Genomic DNA, 14,536 nt, shown 5'->3' with positions numbered 1-14,536 from the left:
GAGGATATACGAACGTGGCGGCCTCCCTTTGTCGAACCGAGTTGCCTTTTTTATTTTATTCCACGATAGCTTAAGGAGGGCAATCGATTTTCAGCAGCAATCGATTTAAATCATCACCGTCGTCGTCGTCGTCGTCGTCGTCGTCGTCGTCGTCGTCGTCGAAGTGGTTAACGATTTTGAGGATTCAGGGCCTGCGTGAAACTGTTGGGTGCGAGGGTTTCGGTTGAGCGTGACGATGAACACGACTACGCGTTTCTCGTTTCAGATTTCGTACGTAGTTAGAGACCAGCCGGTAGAGGAGTGCAATGATGGCGAACGGAATGGACACGGCCGTGCAGCAAAATGGGGGGTCCACCTTGGGACAGGCCTCGCAGGAAGAGTCGAAGACGAACCTCATCGTCAACTATCTGCCGCAGACTATGACACAGGAAGAGATCCGTTCCCTTTTCTCCAGCATCGGCGAGGTCGAGAGCTGTAAGCTAATTCGCGACAAACTCACTGGTAAGTTCTCCATCGGACATCGTTCCTCCTGCTTAGAAATTCACGCGTCAGACTGGGAGGTAAAATTGGTGGGAGATATGTAGAGGATACATAGGTATGTATTACACAATTTTTTACTATCAAATTCCCTCTAAGGGGATGAAATTCTAATTTGAAAACTGTAAGAGAGAGAACAAATATATTCCGACAAAAGTTACTTCTTTTATTCAGGACTAACTACTATTAGGTAACATATATGTAGTTCGCGAGTTGTAACAGAAAATCGGAAAATAGCCGGATTTTCAGAGATCAATTTCAACCCGTTAGAGTGAATTTTGGAGGGAAAAAAATGCTAATACATATCTACGTATCCCCAAAGTTTCATAATTTTTTGAATTTCCGGTTTGGGGGTCTTCCCTTGTTAGTGCTGAAATTCGACAAGCTGAGTGCTGAATCTTACATGTAGTTTTTCATTTCACGGTGACTAGCGATACATCTATATAAAAACCACTGTCAGGGAAGCACTGTCGTATTAATAATATTGACGATTCACTACTAAGGAAACACTGGTCATTCACTATTCGCCCCAAAATTAACTCGTCTATCGATTCCTGAATCGACACCTCGGACTTTCCCAGCTGTTTGCTCGCTATCAACCCCATCTCGATTATTCCAGGAAGTACTGTGTTGTAGAGCCTTCTATCTAGATGTCGCTGATGCGTCGGGGAAAACTTGTCGAACAGACGACGGAAAATCGTCAGTGACCATACACCTGTCAATGGCAGCTGTCGAGGGATATCACGGCCGATACGAATCTGGCGATTTAACGTATGCATGCGCTGCCCACTTCTCAATATACGCACAGTCGACAAACATCCCGTATTCACGCGCACATCAATCGCTGGAGGACAATAATTCTCATCGTCCTCTTCGAACTATCGCCTCATTCAATCAGTATTCCAGTTCGTTGCAAAATTCACTCCGAAGGGGTGAAATCAGCCCTGAAACTTATTGTTCTTCTCTCGTTTCTTTTAAATATAACTTTGAGGACTGATCCAGGACCTCTTCAAAGTGGATTTCTCATGTTTTATTAACATTTTAACAAGTTTTATTATCACACGGGGTGTATCATACCCCAGGCGATTGACCTTGATATTCAACAAATGTGGTGAATTTCAACCAAAAAGTTCGCTTCTGTACGCAACTATTTTTTTCAACTACAAATGTTACTCAAAACTGACACTGGGGTGCAGTGAACCTCAACCGCCTGTGACCAATTTGTGATTATAAGAAGGTGTGACCACGAAGGCTTAAAATTAGAATTTTAGAGGTGGCAACCTTGCTTTGATTCTGCTAGCCCTTCGTCTGCAGGCGCGCCCTTACAAGCTTCAATCTTCCCTCGTGGTTACGAGTTCTGTTTCTTTGGTATAATCGTTTCTTCAGACCTGCCATTGTCCTCTGCAGGCCCATTCGTCGAGCTCGTGATCCCCGGCCGTTGTCAAGCGAAGGATTGCGCAATATTGCGTGTCCCCCGCGTCTTTCCCCGTGAATTTGTTGCCCCTGCACGCGCACGAGTGGTTGCACACTCGAGCGTTATCGCGCGTAATCCAGCAGCGTAGGTAATTTCGCCTCGCGTACGCGCGGCTGAATTCCGCGCGTTTCGTTGCTACAGAGAGAGAGAGAGGAGTAGGGGAGGAGAGCACGTGCGCCGCGGACGTCGCGACGCTATTTCGAGCATCGCAAGTGGCGGGGGCGTCGTTTGGGTTTTGATGCCTCGCCGTTTTACAGTCGAGACCTCGTCGCACGGTCTTCTCTCCTCAGGGCCGTACTGCACCGCCGCGCGGTCGTTTCCTGTTTTCGGAAAGCATTGCATCGAAGAGAGAACTGACAGCCGCCGCATCGCCCGGCATCGCTTTCCTGTAATCGAGAAGATTAAGGTCTATAATATCGAGGTGCATTAGAAGTATTTAGATAGCTGGTGCTTCGAGTCAGTGGAGTTTCCGTTTACGGGGAATAATCGACGGAGAGAATTGAGAAATGAATTTTCCGATTTATTGGCTTGCCAGCTGAATAAATCATCGGCTGAAAGAGACTTGAGTGTCGCGAGTGAATTCGTTAGCACCAGATTCTGACGCGATAGCAAGGCTAATACTTTCTTGTCCCCCGTCTGCGGCAATCCTCACTGCTGTTTTCGATTCCCCCGGCATTTCTGTTGCAGGTCAAAGCTTGGGCTACGGTTTTGTTAACTATCACCGGCCCGAGGATGCTGAGAAGGCTATCAACACGCTCAACGGTCTTCGTCTGCAAAACAAAACGATCAAGGTTCGTTTTCTTTCGATCTTTAAATGCCATCCACGTGAAAAAGGGCACAGGGAAAACTAGCCCGAGTATCACACGTCCGTTATGCAGATTGTCTTCCTTTCATGAATAATCAAATCTGAAGCACGCCTTAAGGATGCACTTCGCCTATAGTTAAGCCGCGAACAAATTGGTGGCCGTAGCTCGGCAGCAATCTTCCCGCGTTGCCTTCACGCACGAACTAGCACCCTACATACATTCTATCGAGCACAGGCGATTCCTGAAACTTTGAGCGCGTTCCTAGTGTCGCGTATTACACGGTGCCGCAATAATAGAAACACAGGTTGGCTTCGATTCAAAGTCATTTTATCAAGCGTGCGAATTAAACGGCAGTTATCACGCCTGCTCGATGGGGACCCCGAAATCTATTATTAAAATTAGACGTGGAAACGGGGACCAAAGATAGAGTCGCGTCAGATCGACTAAAGTGTACGATCGAACACCTTGTTTCAAGTGCCCAGTTGCCACACCTGTTAGGTACACCTAACGCTCGATCCTCTGCGCTCGAAGAAATCCTGTATCAAGCTTCGTTCTAACAATCATCATTCATCGCCATATTTATGTTTAAAGAAAACTTGAAAAAAAATTGTACATATTATTCCGACATCTCTCTATCTTTATTGAAAAGTTTTAATCGAAAAGGGTGTTTTTGTCACTTAGATATAAATTCCTAAATATGCGGTATTTCTTGACACGGCCAAAGTGGTCTAACCCCTTAAACTCAACGAACTCTAGACTGACCTTATCCTCCCTCTCCGCAGGTATCGTACGCGAGACCGAGCAGCGAGGCGATCAAAGGCGCGAACCTGTACGTCAGTGGTTTGCCGAAGAGCATGACGCAACAGGACCTGGAGAACCTGTTCAGCCCTTTTGGCAGGATCATCACGTCGCGGATACTCTGCGACAACATCACCGGTAAGTTGACGCTTAAAAGAACCGAGGATCGCGTTGACCCTGTTAGAGAGCCCTGTGGAAGGTCTGGCCACCCATTTTCCCGCCGATACGACCGAGGGAGGAGAGGTCACCTTGGCGCGAGTTGCGCGTCGAGAAAGTAGAGTGGGACCGCGCGGGTCAGACACGGAGGCGCGTCGACGCGAGACGGGGGCCGATCGGTTCAAGGCTTCGGTGAACATTGTTGGGACCGTTCGTTCGATCGAGGATCGAGAAACATTCCGAGGTGGATCGGTCGGTGCGCTTGTGGTCTTCCCTAGGACGAGTATACTCGTCGGGAGCGTGTACCGTGGCTCGCACTAAACGGAGCAACGGGTCCGCGACGCGAATTCGGTCTCTTTCGTTCCGTGATTCTTTTATTATTTAACTTCTCTGGAACGACCCGGGCACCATTTTGCAACGATCGAGACGAGCCGATAACCGCAGCAGAACAGCAGCATCCTAGCCTCTGCTTTCGTTTTCGATTTGAGTTCGTTCGTTGACTATCGTTATCGTTTGCCAGGTTACACGCACTGCCTCATGGCCTAGCCAGCCACCCTCCACTCCATCCCCTTATTCTTTTCGCTCGTTTCACCAGCATCGTCGACTCGCGGTCTCGTTTCTAAAATCGTTCACCGTCTATTGATTTTCATTATCCTTTTTCTTGTCCGTCGTTTTTACGTTGCGATGCTGATTTAAGTAGCGAAACTTCCTATTTTATACTCCCTCAGTCCCCTGGTTCGCTTTTCACCGTTCCACAGTGCGGTCCTCGATCCAAACCTTCGTTATTACTCGCTATTATTACCATTATTATTATTATTGTCGTTATTACTGTTTATATTATTTTCTTTTCAGTTCTTTCAGTTAACCTTTGAGTACGTTTGCGTTTCCTTCGTTTATTCACGATCGTCGGGAGTCGTTGCATACTTAAGCATTGATTTCAGAGAAAAATAGCGTAATTTAACGCCAATGATCGCTCGCCCCTTATTCATCTCATGCGAACAGTTACTTTACTTTCAGACACGTCTCTTCACCTTCTATCATTTCGTTTAACCGAGCAGCGGGAGTCGAACGTGGACTCGTCGCCGATTCGAGTACATCGTCGAGCGTTCTTTTTTCTCCGTATTAAATGTTCAGATATTTCGGAGTCACGGACGCCACGCGAGGAAAAAGTGTCGCTCGCTCTTCTCTCGTTGCTCACCGAGTCTCCAGTTCGATCGTTCGCCACGTTCGCTTCTCACTTCGTTCCATTTCTCTCGCCTCCGCCCTCTCTTGGGCATTTATTCGTCACAAACCCTCCCGCCGAGGAATCAGGGGCGAGCGAGTCGTGTATGCTGCCAGTTGAATTTTAACGTGATATGATTTTTTCCGTTTCTGTTTAGTACGACAGTTTGTGACCGGCGGCGGAGACTATTTGTCCGGTACGTAACTCATACAACTCTTTTTTCATTTCCCTTATTACGCCCGAGCTGGAACAATAGCAGCCGTTTCTCTCTCTTTTCTTTTTTTTTCATGCGTATCACCATCGATATTATTCTTTCCACGCAAGCTTATCATTCGCACGGTCTTCTGTTCTCTTTCCATTCACAGACGAGCCAATCGCGTCGATCCCCGGGATAACGTCGGCACTTTACAAACTACTTGGCGACAAAAAAGGGAACATTCACAGTTTCGGTGGATATCGAGCGATTGGCTACGTCGGCGAAAAAACAAAATGCGAATATCACCCTTTGTTCTCCTCTCTCAGTTTCTTCTTTTCTTATGGTTTATTCTCGTATATTTTGTTTTGTTTCTTTTTCTTCCTTTTTTTTTCTTTCTTTCTTTCTTTCTTTCTTTCCTTCTTTCCTTCTTTCTTTCTTTCTTTCTTTCTTTCTTTCTTTCCTTCTTTCTTTCTGTCTTTCCTTCTTTCCTTCTTTCTTTCTGTCTTTCCTTCTTTCTTTCTTTCTTTCTTTCTTTCTTTCTTTCTTTCTTTCTTTCTTTCTTTCTTTCTTTCTTTCTTTCTTTCTTTCAATCGGCTGCTTTGTTCGCACAAAGTCCACAGAAACAGTTATGATCCAAAAAGTTCCTCCCGAGCGCCGTTTTTGTTTCTTTACGCTTTTTGTCGTTTGTCGACGCGTTTATGATTTCGTTCGCGACCGTGCTGCCGATCGCAGCACGATCTTGCCTGTCGCGTTGCGGGTTCCCGACACCGGCTCGGTTCCGACGTTCCCCGGGAGAAATCGGCTTCCCGGCTTGCCCAGGGGAGAAGCTCGATCCGACAAAGTGGCGCTCGAGAACACGACACCGGGTGTAAAGAAACGAATCCGCGCGCACCGAGCCACTCGTCTTCGAGGAAACGGAGCTGCATCGGTCGTTTCGCAACGATTCATCGTTGATCGCGGGCTGGAAAGTGCGTTTCGGCTCGATCGAGCCGATCGGGTTTATCAGCGTTCCACGCGTTGACTGGATAACTCCGCTAAATACAGGGTGTCGCTGTAACTGGTCGTGAAAGCGGAACGATGGTGATTCTACGCGAAAAAGTATGTCGAATTTATAGAATAAAATTGTTTGATATCGCGCTTCGTTTTCGAGAAGATTGACATTTCATTTTAGCCGACAACGCGCGCACTGAAAGGCTCACTTATTTCCTCAAGTAAAAGGTGGCGCAAAAGTCACCGTTCGATTTTCTTAGTGCATAACTTTGTTTTAATTGAAACAACGTGGCGCTTTTTGTGTGGTACAATTTATTGAGACTTATCAATTTTAGGACCTCAAGTTTCAAAGATAATGTCCAAGAAATGACCGCCATTCGAATTGATGCAAATCTGGGCCTTCTGTGGAAAATTTGTGGGGTTAGATTTTCGATTTCGCGGAAACCAATGTCTTAAAATGGCCCCAAAGAAAGAAGTCTTTAAACATTTGTCTAAATAAGAATTATTACCTAACAAAATCGAGACAATTTTTCCGCGTTCTGGAAGGGTATACTTATTCATCTTTATGGACAATAAGTTTCACGAGTCCCTTCTATTGAAATGTCAAAACGTCACTGACATATGTATATCTGAAATTAAAAGAATTAGGAGCTATTAACAATATTAACATCGGATGATGATTTTTGCACCACCTGTGATAATCACCACCGTTCCGCTTGTACCACCGGTCACGGGACACCCTGTATAGTGACTCTAAATTCAAATAAATCTGTTTTTAATCCACATGGGTGGCACGGACAGTCAACGTGTCGAATGGATGGTTATTAACCTCGATAACGAAGATCTTTTCCTTATCAGACACCATTGTGATGAAGCTAACGTTGACGAATCACTTGTGGGACGCGCTTCCAAAAGGACAGTGTTTAGCAGGGGAAATGACGAGGTCCATGATTCATTAATTACACTCTGTACCAGCTACAGTAGTAGTCAACGGAAAGTTTAAACCGTCAACGGTACCAGAAATAAAAAGTGATACCTACTCCTAATGCAGGGGTAGGGTGTGTCGGTTTTTTAAAACCGTTTGTTTTCTTATAAATTTGTCACAAAAATACTAAATCATATAAAGATTTATAATTTATATTTTGCACGGATTTTAGTTATTTTAGATTTATTTCTTTGGGTCTGTATGCAGCATATTTTTTTTGTCATATTTTTGTAATTCCATAATAACTGAAAATTTTTAAAATATGTATAAATATTTCTTTACTTTTTCAATTATATTTTCTTTTTTTTGTACAAATTCGAAAACCGGGATAACCGGTTTTCTTTGGGAAAAGTGGAATAGTGGAATTCGAAAACTGATTTGTTCAAAACTACGTTCTTGTATAAACCCTAATTGCCCCAATATGATACTCAAAGCCTAGTTGTACATATAAAACTTTCAACCACCCCGTGACACTTGTGCACATCAAAGTGCTGTCCTCTTGAAAGAGTGTCCCTTCAATCTCACACCACTTTTGTCTCGTGGGGGATTGCTGGTGTTAAACGTTCCACTAGATTTCTTGAATAATCGCTTGCCAGTCAACGAGGAATCCGATGGCGCTCGGATAAGATGCCGTTCGATTCTGATTTAAAAAATAAAAAAATAAAAGACATGAGAGGAAGGGAGCTTTATAGTGTAACCTGAACCGATTCCGACAGGATTGTCGAAGGGGGTCGGTTTCATAAGGTTCGACCAGCGGGTCGAGGCCGAGAGGGCGATCCAAGAACTGAACGGTACTCTGCCGAAGGGCGCGGCCGAGCCGATCACCGTCAAGTTCGCCAACAATCCGAGCAACAACAACAAGGCGATACCGCCGTTGACCGCCTATCTGGCACCTCAGACGACCCGACGATTCGGCGGCCCGATCCACCATCCAACCGGCCGCTTCAGGTACATTCCACTGTCGCCACTATCCAGGTACCTACTCGCCTCTACTCGCTCTACCCGAAGATCTCTTTTCTCTTTTCTCTTTTCTCTTTTCTCTTTTCTCTTTTCTCTTTTCTCTTTTCTCTTTTCTCTTTTCTCTTTTCTCTTTTCTCTTTTCTCTTTTCTCTTTTCTCTTTTCTCTTTTCCCTTTTCTCTTTTCCCTTTTCTCTTCTCTCTTCTCTCTTCTCTCTTTTCTCTTCTCTCTTCTACGTCTCTTGTCGGTCTACTATTTTCGTTCCTTCTTCCTTTTCTGTTCTTTTTGTACTTTCCGTTCCTTCTTTTCTCTGACTTTATTTCTCTGTCACATATCTTTCTTTCGGTTCCTCAGGTTCTCTGTCTCGTTCAGTAGATAACTCTGAACAGAGTGTCGCACGAGGGTCGATCGATCGATCGATCGATGGCGATTGGTAGGAGATTCCCGGCGATTTCGCTGGGAGTATCGGGTCGCAGCTTCAATTTTATGGGAAGCGGCTTTAGATTAATTAGAAAGTTTAGCGACGAAGGTGGTGTACAGGGCGAGGTGGGATTGAGATCGATCGATCGTACGTCCGTATCTTTTTTTCTTGTTTACGCACTCACCGCTCGCGTACCTGAGTACACTGCAGGCTCCTCCTTCTGCACCTCATCTCTACCACACGACTCATCATCATCATTTCTGTTTTTTTTCTCTCTTGATTTCTGCCCACCCGTCGATCTAACCGATTTCGTTTGTGTTCTTGCGCATGTCCCGCTGCGTTGAAGCCATTTTTCCCGCCCCATCGAGCGCACATTCTTGGTCGAGGCTTCACTCTCTTCTTGACGTAAAATGCAGATAAAACCGCTCTATCAAAATTAACTTTCCCTTTCTCTATTTTTAAACGAAAGTAGCTTCCCTGTAGAAGCGAAAAGAGTTTGGAATCGATCCAGGAGAGCGCCGTGGAGAAAAGACAGGTGCAACAGTTCGAGGGAAGCCTTTCAATCGATGGATCGATGCCACGATACCAATATTTCATCAGCGACACCCACTGAAGCGTTGCCTATCAAACTTAATCCAATTCGGCACTCGCAATACCAGGAATCGCTAACGATTTCATAGTAACCGCGTTTTATCCTCTTTTCTCTGGACACGTGTCGATAGCCGGCACGTTAATTGAGAACGTCGCTTCAGCCTTCTTTACCATCAACGATCGTTTCCTTGATTCTCATTCTCTTTTACTTGGTCATCCTCCCTCTCCGTCTCACCAGAGCAGTCCTCCACCCGTTCACCTCCCGATTCCCTAACGACGAGTGGTACAAGGTGGTCTCTAAGATAGCTACTAATTAGTTAGATAGATGTAAGTAAAGAGAGAGAAAATAAAAGACTGATCCTTGACCACTCTGGAAACATGGAGGAGCAAGGCACACACAAACGTTCTGTTATTTCTGTAAGTTTTGTTGGTTCCGTCGCCTCGCGGCCCACGGTGAAGGGTCACTAGTTTCTCTGAACACGCATCTCATCGGAGCACCGTAGACGCGCGAGGCTGACGGGGAAGTTCGATTCGATTAATGTGGAGTTCAGAAACGTCGATGACGATCTGGAAGAATCGGTTCGTCTCTCACGATACTTGGCCCGTTTCGCGAGAACAGTCGCGTCGACACTAAACGATTCTTATCGATCGGTAATTGGACGAGAGAAGAGGACGATACTAGACGAAACCTCTAACGATCGCGTTCCAGTACGTCGTCCGTCTGTATGTCCAGTCGATCGAAATCAGATCCGAGAGGCCCAGAGAGAGAGAGAGAGAGAGAGAGAGAGAGAGAGAGAGAGAGAGAGGGAGAGTTTGCCGATCGAGCGATCGAAGACACGAGGATTCGAAGATCGTGTCTGCCGAGTAGCGCTTCGCTTTTGCTTGCCTCTTCCCCCCTATTATTTTCATCCTCCTTTCGACTTTTAAACCGCCTCTTAATCTTTAAAGGACAGGGCTGGCCACTATAGATAGTGGCCACCTAAAAATTTGGATACTTTGCCGGCCATTTTGGTGGTATATATGCATAAATTAAATAAAATTTATAGTTTCAATGAAAAATCCCGGCCCTCTAAAGGTTAAACACCCCCCCCCCCATGTCCCGTGTTTCTCTTTCGATTTCTTTCATCGACACACTTACTCGTTTCTTTCTCGCTGTTTCTCTCACTTTGCTTCTCCCTTCCCTCTGTCTGTCCGCGTTTCTGCCTCCACGATAAGAGAAGAAAACGGGCGAGGCGAGAGAAATTTAGAAACGGAAGCACGAGGAAGCGACCCGAAAGACACACATTATCCCGTATTTTTTGGCTCTACTCCGGAGTATCTCTCTTCTTACGTTGTTCTTTTTGTGTTTTGTTTTAGCACTGGCAAGGCCATGCTTGCCATTAACAAAGGCTTACAGAGGTCAGTATTTTTTTCGTTACTACCACTACGCTCCTCCCTCCCCGTCTCTTCACATCCCTTCCCACCCCACCGGACCCTCCCCGACTGATTTTATCATTTGTTGTGGCTTCGTTCTGTAACCCTGTATAACGAGCTTCGCGTTAAAAATTTCATATGGCAGGCTTACCTATAAACAAGTGGACACTTACTTTGAATTTCTTTTTTTTATTTAACACTCTCGTGGATCGTTGAATGTCAGTGCAAAAGATCATTTGGTTACTTTCGATATCTATGAAATTTTTAATGCCACTTCTTTTTTGTCTCACGCTTTCTCTGGTCCTGTCACCCTCCCGTTCCCTTCCAAGTCCTCGGTTCGTTGGCCTTGGAACGCTTCATCACGGAACACCACAGAACATATTTTAGCGTCCCCTCGAGAATGCGAGTCGATTCGGGTGTACAAAGCTCTTTTTTCTGTACAAATACTCTGACGATCAATCGATGCAATCGAGTTTCCGCTCCTTTTCTTCTTCTTTAATAAAAGAGCCGCCATTTGTACTTCGCGTCGACTTCTGTCCGAGTTTCGTGCGTCAACTATGATTTCCATCCGCCATTAGACAGTACGAGTAGAGAGTTCAGCTTTCTGTTGTTTTATTTCGCAAGTTTGAAGCTTCTAATTTTTGCAATGGACACGAGCGGCGGATGTAGCGTAGCAAGGCAGCACGGACTGTACAGACGGATATCGATCCTCGTCGATGATCCAGCCGATCCGAAATGATACACGCGGGACTGCGACCCATGTATACTCGAATCAACGTTCCTCGACAGGCTCTATCACTTTCTTCTTCCTTCTTCACTGTTTCTGTTCTTTCGTTGTTCGCCTTGATCGGTCTGGCTTGATCCGGGACCGTGCACCACCTCTCACCAGCTCCGCTCTACGCGCACAGTTATGCAGAAATGGTGCAGGGTGTTTCTCTAACTGCCACGTACAGAGAATTCACTTGAATGACTTCTTCTCGCACGTTCACGCGCGAACACTGTGCTGTATGTATTTGTATGACTCTCTAGTTCGCATCTTCGTAAAGCCACTTAGAAGCTCGCTGCCTTCAGTATCTCCAATCTAACAAACTTCTTAAGAATCCTTAACTCGAGCTGCGTCTCTTAGAACATAAAAAGGGATTATAACGGTAGATTGCGATAGTAGAGAAATTACAGAAAATTATAGAATAAAATTATAGATTACAGAAAAATAATCTCGCCATGTCTCGTATTCTTCAGAATTTCAGCTTTTCATAATCTTTTTCTTCCATTTTAATTTCGACACTGAACCGAGTGATACCTTTTTCCGTGAAATAAAAGTTTCACTTATGCACGGACCACCGGTGGCCCACGCAGCGTTTTAACTCAAAGCAAGCTAACCCAAAGCGATAAAACATGGGGAGTAGAGCGTAAGAGAGTAAGCGGAATCGGTCGGTGTATGGCCAGACGCGCCCAGAAGGCAAACTAGCGGCTGCGAACTCTCGAATGGCAAAGTTAGTCGAGCACCCTGCACAAAGAGCAGCGACGTGGGCTCGCGTCTCTCATCGACCAAAACCAGAGAAACACCTCTCTGTTCGTCGGCAATCCAGAGCCGAGAGTTGGGCTAGGTGCACGATCTCGGTACAAAAGAGCAATTGAGTGAACTCGTCGGACCGTACATATTACGTCGCACATACCGCAAGCAATTAGCACATGATAATCGTACCGAGAGCAATGCACCACTGTATCGACCTCCATAGCAGAGGGAATCAACCGTTTACCGAGTTCCATCGACGAATGCTCGCCTTGATTCGTTCCTACATTAAATTCCATGGCCGCCAAGAGTACAGAGTAAAGTCAGTCAGTGTACATACCAACGTAAGGAACAAGAAATCAAATGAAACGAGGTTGAACCATCGCGTTGAATTGAACCCCTAACGGCAACGTCCATCCATCCATCCATCATGATCGCAGCTTTCATTAAAAGTGCCGTCAGCTCTCATTTGTCTTTTAAGGGGACCCTCTGCTCCAAACGCTCGAAAAATAAGTTTTATGAATTTTTTACAAGAAGAGGTTATAACATATCCTAAAAAATGTTCATGCCTATTAAACGGTCCCCTTAAACGTAATTGTCAGTAGTAGTTCCTCGATGCGGGTAGGTAAATTAATTCGAAAGAAGAACACGGAGGGAACGAGGAGGGGATACTCGTTAGGGGTTGAGTCCAGCGCGTCGTCAAAGAAAACCACCAACCACCCCGGCGGCACACGCGCTTGTACATACGTATACGTGTGTATGAAACATTCCGCGCGGTTCCTAATGAGCGTTTGTAACGAATGCGTACGTAATTACTGTCACCTCTCGGCACTAGTATATACTGAACACTCACTGAGATGTGCCCTGTTTTAACGCGGCTTGTGACGTCAAGTAGGTACGTAGATACATACATTTTTTACATCTCTTTGTAAATATGCTCCACCTTCAACCTTCCACGTGTCCCTCCACCCCCATACGCATTCGATGTTCGTGACTCGTCGTTGCATGCCGGTTAACAGGCGCGTGCACGTGTGTCTCCCTGGTTTTCACCTGTTTTCTTTTCGTTCCCATTTCCTTTCGAATTAATTACAGTCGGGACCCCTTTAGAAAGCTTCTAGAATTGCATGCCAACCCCCTTGGGATTCGATCGCCCCCCCCCCCTCCCTCCCCACGAAATATCATTTTAACGAGGCAGTAGCCGTTGTTTCATTTTCGTACCGACCTTATATTTGGTCCAGCGGTTCGGCGGTGGGTTGTTAATTATAATTTGATACGACACACTTGCACGAGTTACCATAATCCCCGCTCGCCGTTCGACGTCAGGATAATCGCGAAGGAGGAGCTCGCGAGCGTGTTCCTGCTCGAGTCGAGGCACTCGCCGAACGCGCGATCCCTTCCGAGTCAAAAATGCACCGTATTCAAATGTGGTGCGCAATGATACGAAGGAAACCGAGTTAACGAAGTCGTCGATTAAGGGTTCTAGTGGGACACTTCTGTGGACGACGTCGTTACGAGCAATAAACCAAACAGTTTCATCCATCTCCCTTTCGTGTTGACTACCTAGAATAGCGCTGTCGGTTGCATATTTTCCTCTTTCAATAACTTGTTGGTGGAAGTTCGAGTTTATCATTGCGAGGAACGATGGGGGAAGATAGTTATATATTTAGTGTTATTATATGTAGAGCCCCGGTTTCAACTTATAATGGAAGATCCTCAAGCCGGAAATTCATAAAATTATGAAACTTTGGGGATATGTAGAGGAGTGAAGTATAGAAGTCAATTTCACCCCCTTGCGCAATACATACAGGGTGTCCGCGGGAAGACTGGACAGCTGGATATCTCCTAAAGTATCGAAGATAAAATTTTTTTTCTTCGATTATTAGTTCGGTTTTTAAATGGAACTATTTTTTTTTTAACAGATCAGTTGATAGTGCGTTCCCAGACAAATTCAATAAGCTTTAATGTATACGCTTTATTTCCACTGGTTTTTGAGATATTGCGCTTGCAAATTTAATTACACTTGCTTCTACGCTCGGATGGCCGGTTCTTTTGGGAGGGATGCAAGTTGGATTGGTTAGGGTTAGGAGGTGTGAAAGTTGCTAGACCAGATTGTATTAGGATCAACCGGATTTGCATCACTCCCATAAGAACCGGCCATCCGAGCGTAGAAGCAAGTGCAAACTAAAAGACTATTGAAGTTGAAAATTCAGTCATATTTTCCTACTTCTCTTTGCGTACAAACTCTAAGTAAATTTTATGACGTTTTGAAACATTAACGGTGCGCTTCTCGATACCGCAGATGAACCTACCTAGCATTTCTGACGGAAAAGAATTGTCCAGCCTTTGGGCCCCTGTCATTCCTGGCGTAGACCTTTGGCAGGTATGTATCTGTTTCAACAGGCAATGCCAACCGTAGCGCCAGCAAGACTTCCCCCGGTGCTTGCTATTCCAGCGGGTTTTCTTCCAGTGAAACTCA

The 14,536-nt window shown here is 45.4% G+C and overlaps 1 protein-coding gene across 12 annotated transcripts in view; it reads left to right on the top strand.

The window, feature by feature from the left end:
- LOC143369226 (ELAV-like protein 2) overlaps positions 1-14,536 on the top strand; it is a 56,584-nt gene that overhangs the window by 32,597 nt on the left and 9,451 nt on the right. For 5 of the 12 annotated variants that reach the window (XM_076812886.1, XM_076812889.1, XM_076812887.1 and 2 more), the window contains 6 exons: positions 266-501; positions 2,699-2,802; positions 3,600-3,753; positions 5,151-5,189; positions 7,881-8,139; positions 10,491-10,532. In XM_076812886.1, coding sequence (XP_076669001.1) covers positions 306-501; positions 2,699-2,802; positions 3,600-3,753; positions 5,151-5,189; positions 7,881-8,139; positions 10,491-10,532 — 794 coding nt within the window. In that variant the 5' untranslated portion in view covers positions 266-305. Of the gene's footprint in view, positions 1-264; positions 502-2,698; positions 2,803-3,599; positions 3,754-5,150; positions 5,190-7,880; positions 8,144-10,490; positions 10,533-14,536 lie in introns of all 12 variants that reach the window. The other 7 variants (XM_076812885.1, XM_076812891.1, XM_076812894.1 and 4 more) reach the window with 7 other exon arrangements.

The sequence above is a fragment of the Andrena cerasifolii genome, chromosome 5, assembly GCF_050908995.1.
Source record: "Andrena cerasifolii isolate SP2316 chromosome 5, iyAndCera1_principal, whole genome shotgun sequence".
NCBI lineage: Eukaryota > Metazoa > Arthropoda > Insecta > Hymenoptera > Andrenidae > Andrena > Andrena cerasifolii.
Note: the sequence above shows the minus strand (reverse complement) of the source record. Positions and strands in the feature narration are given on the sequence as shown.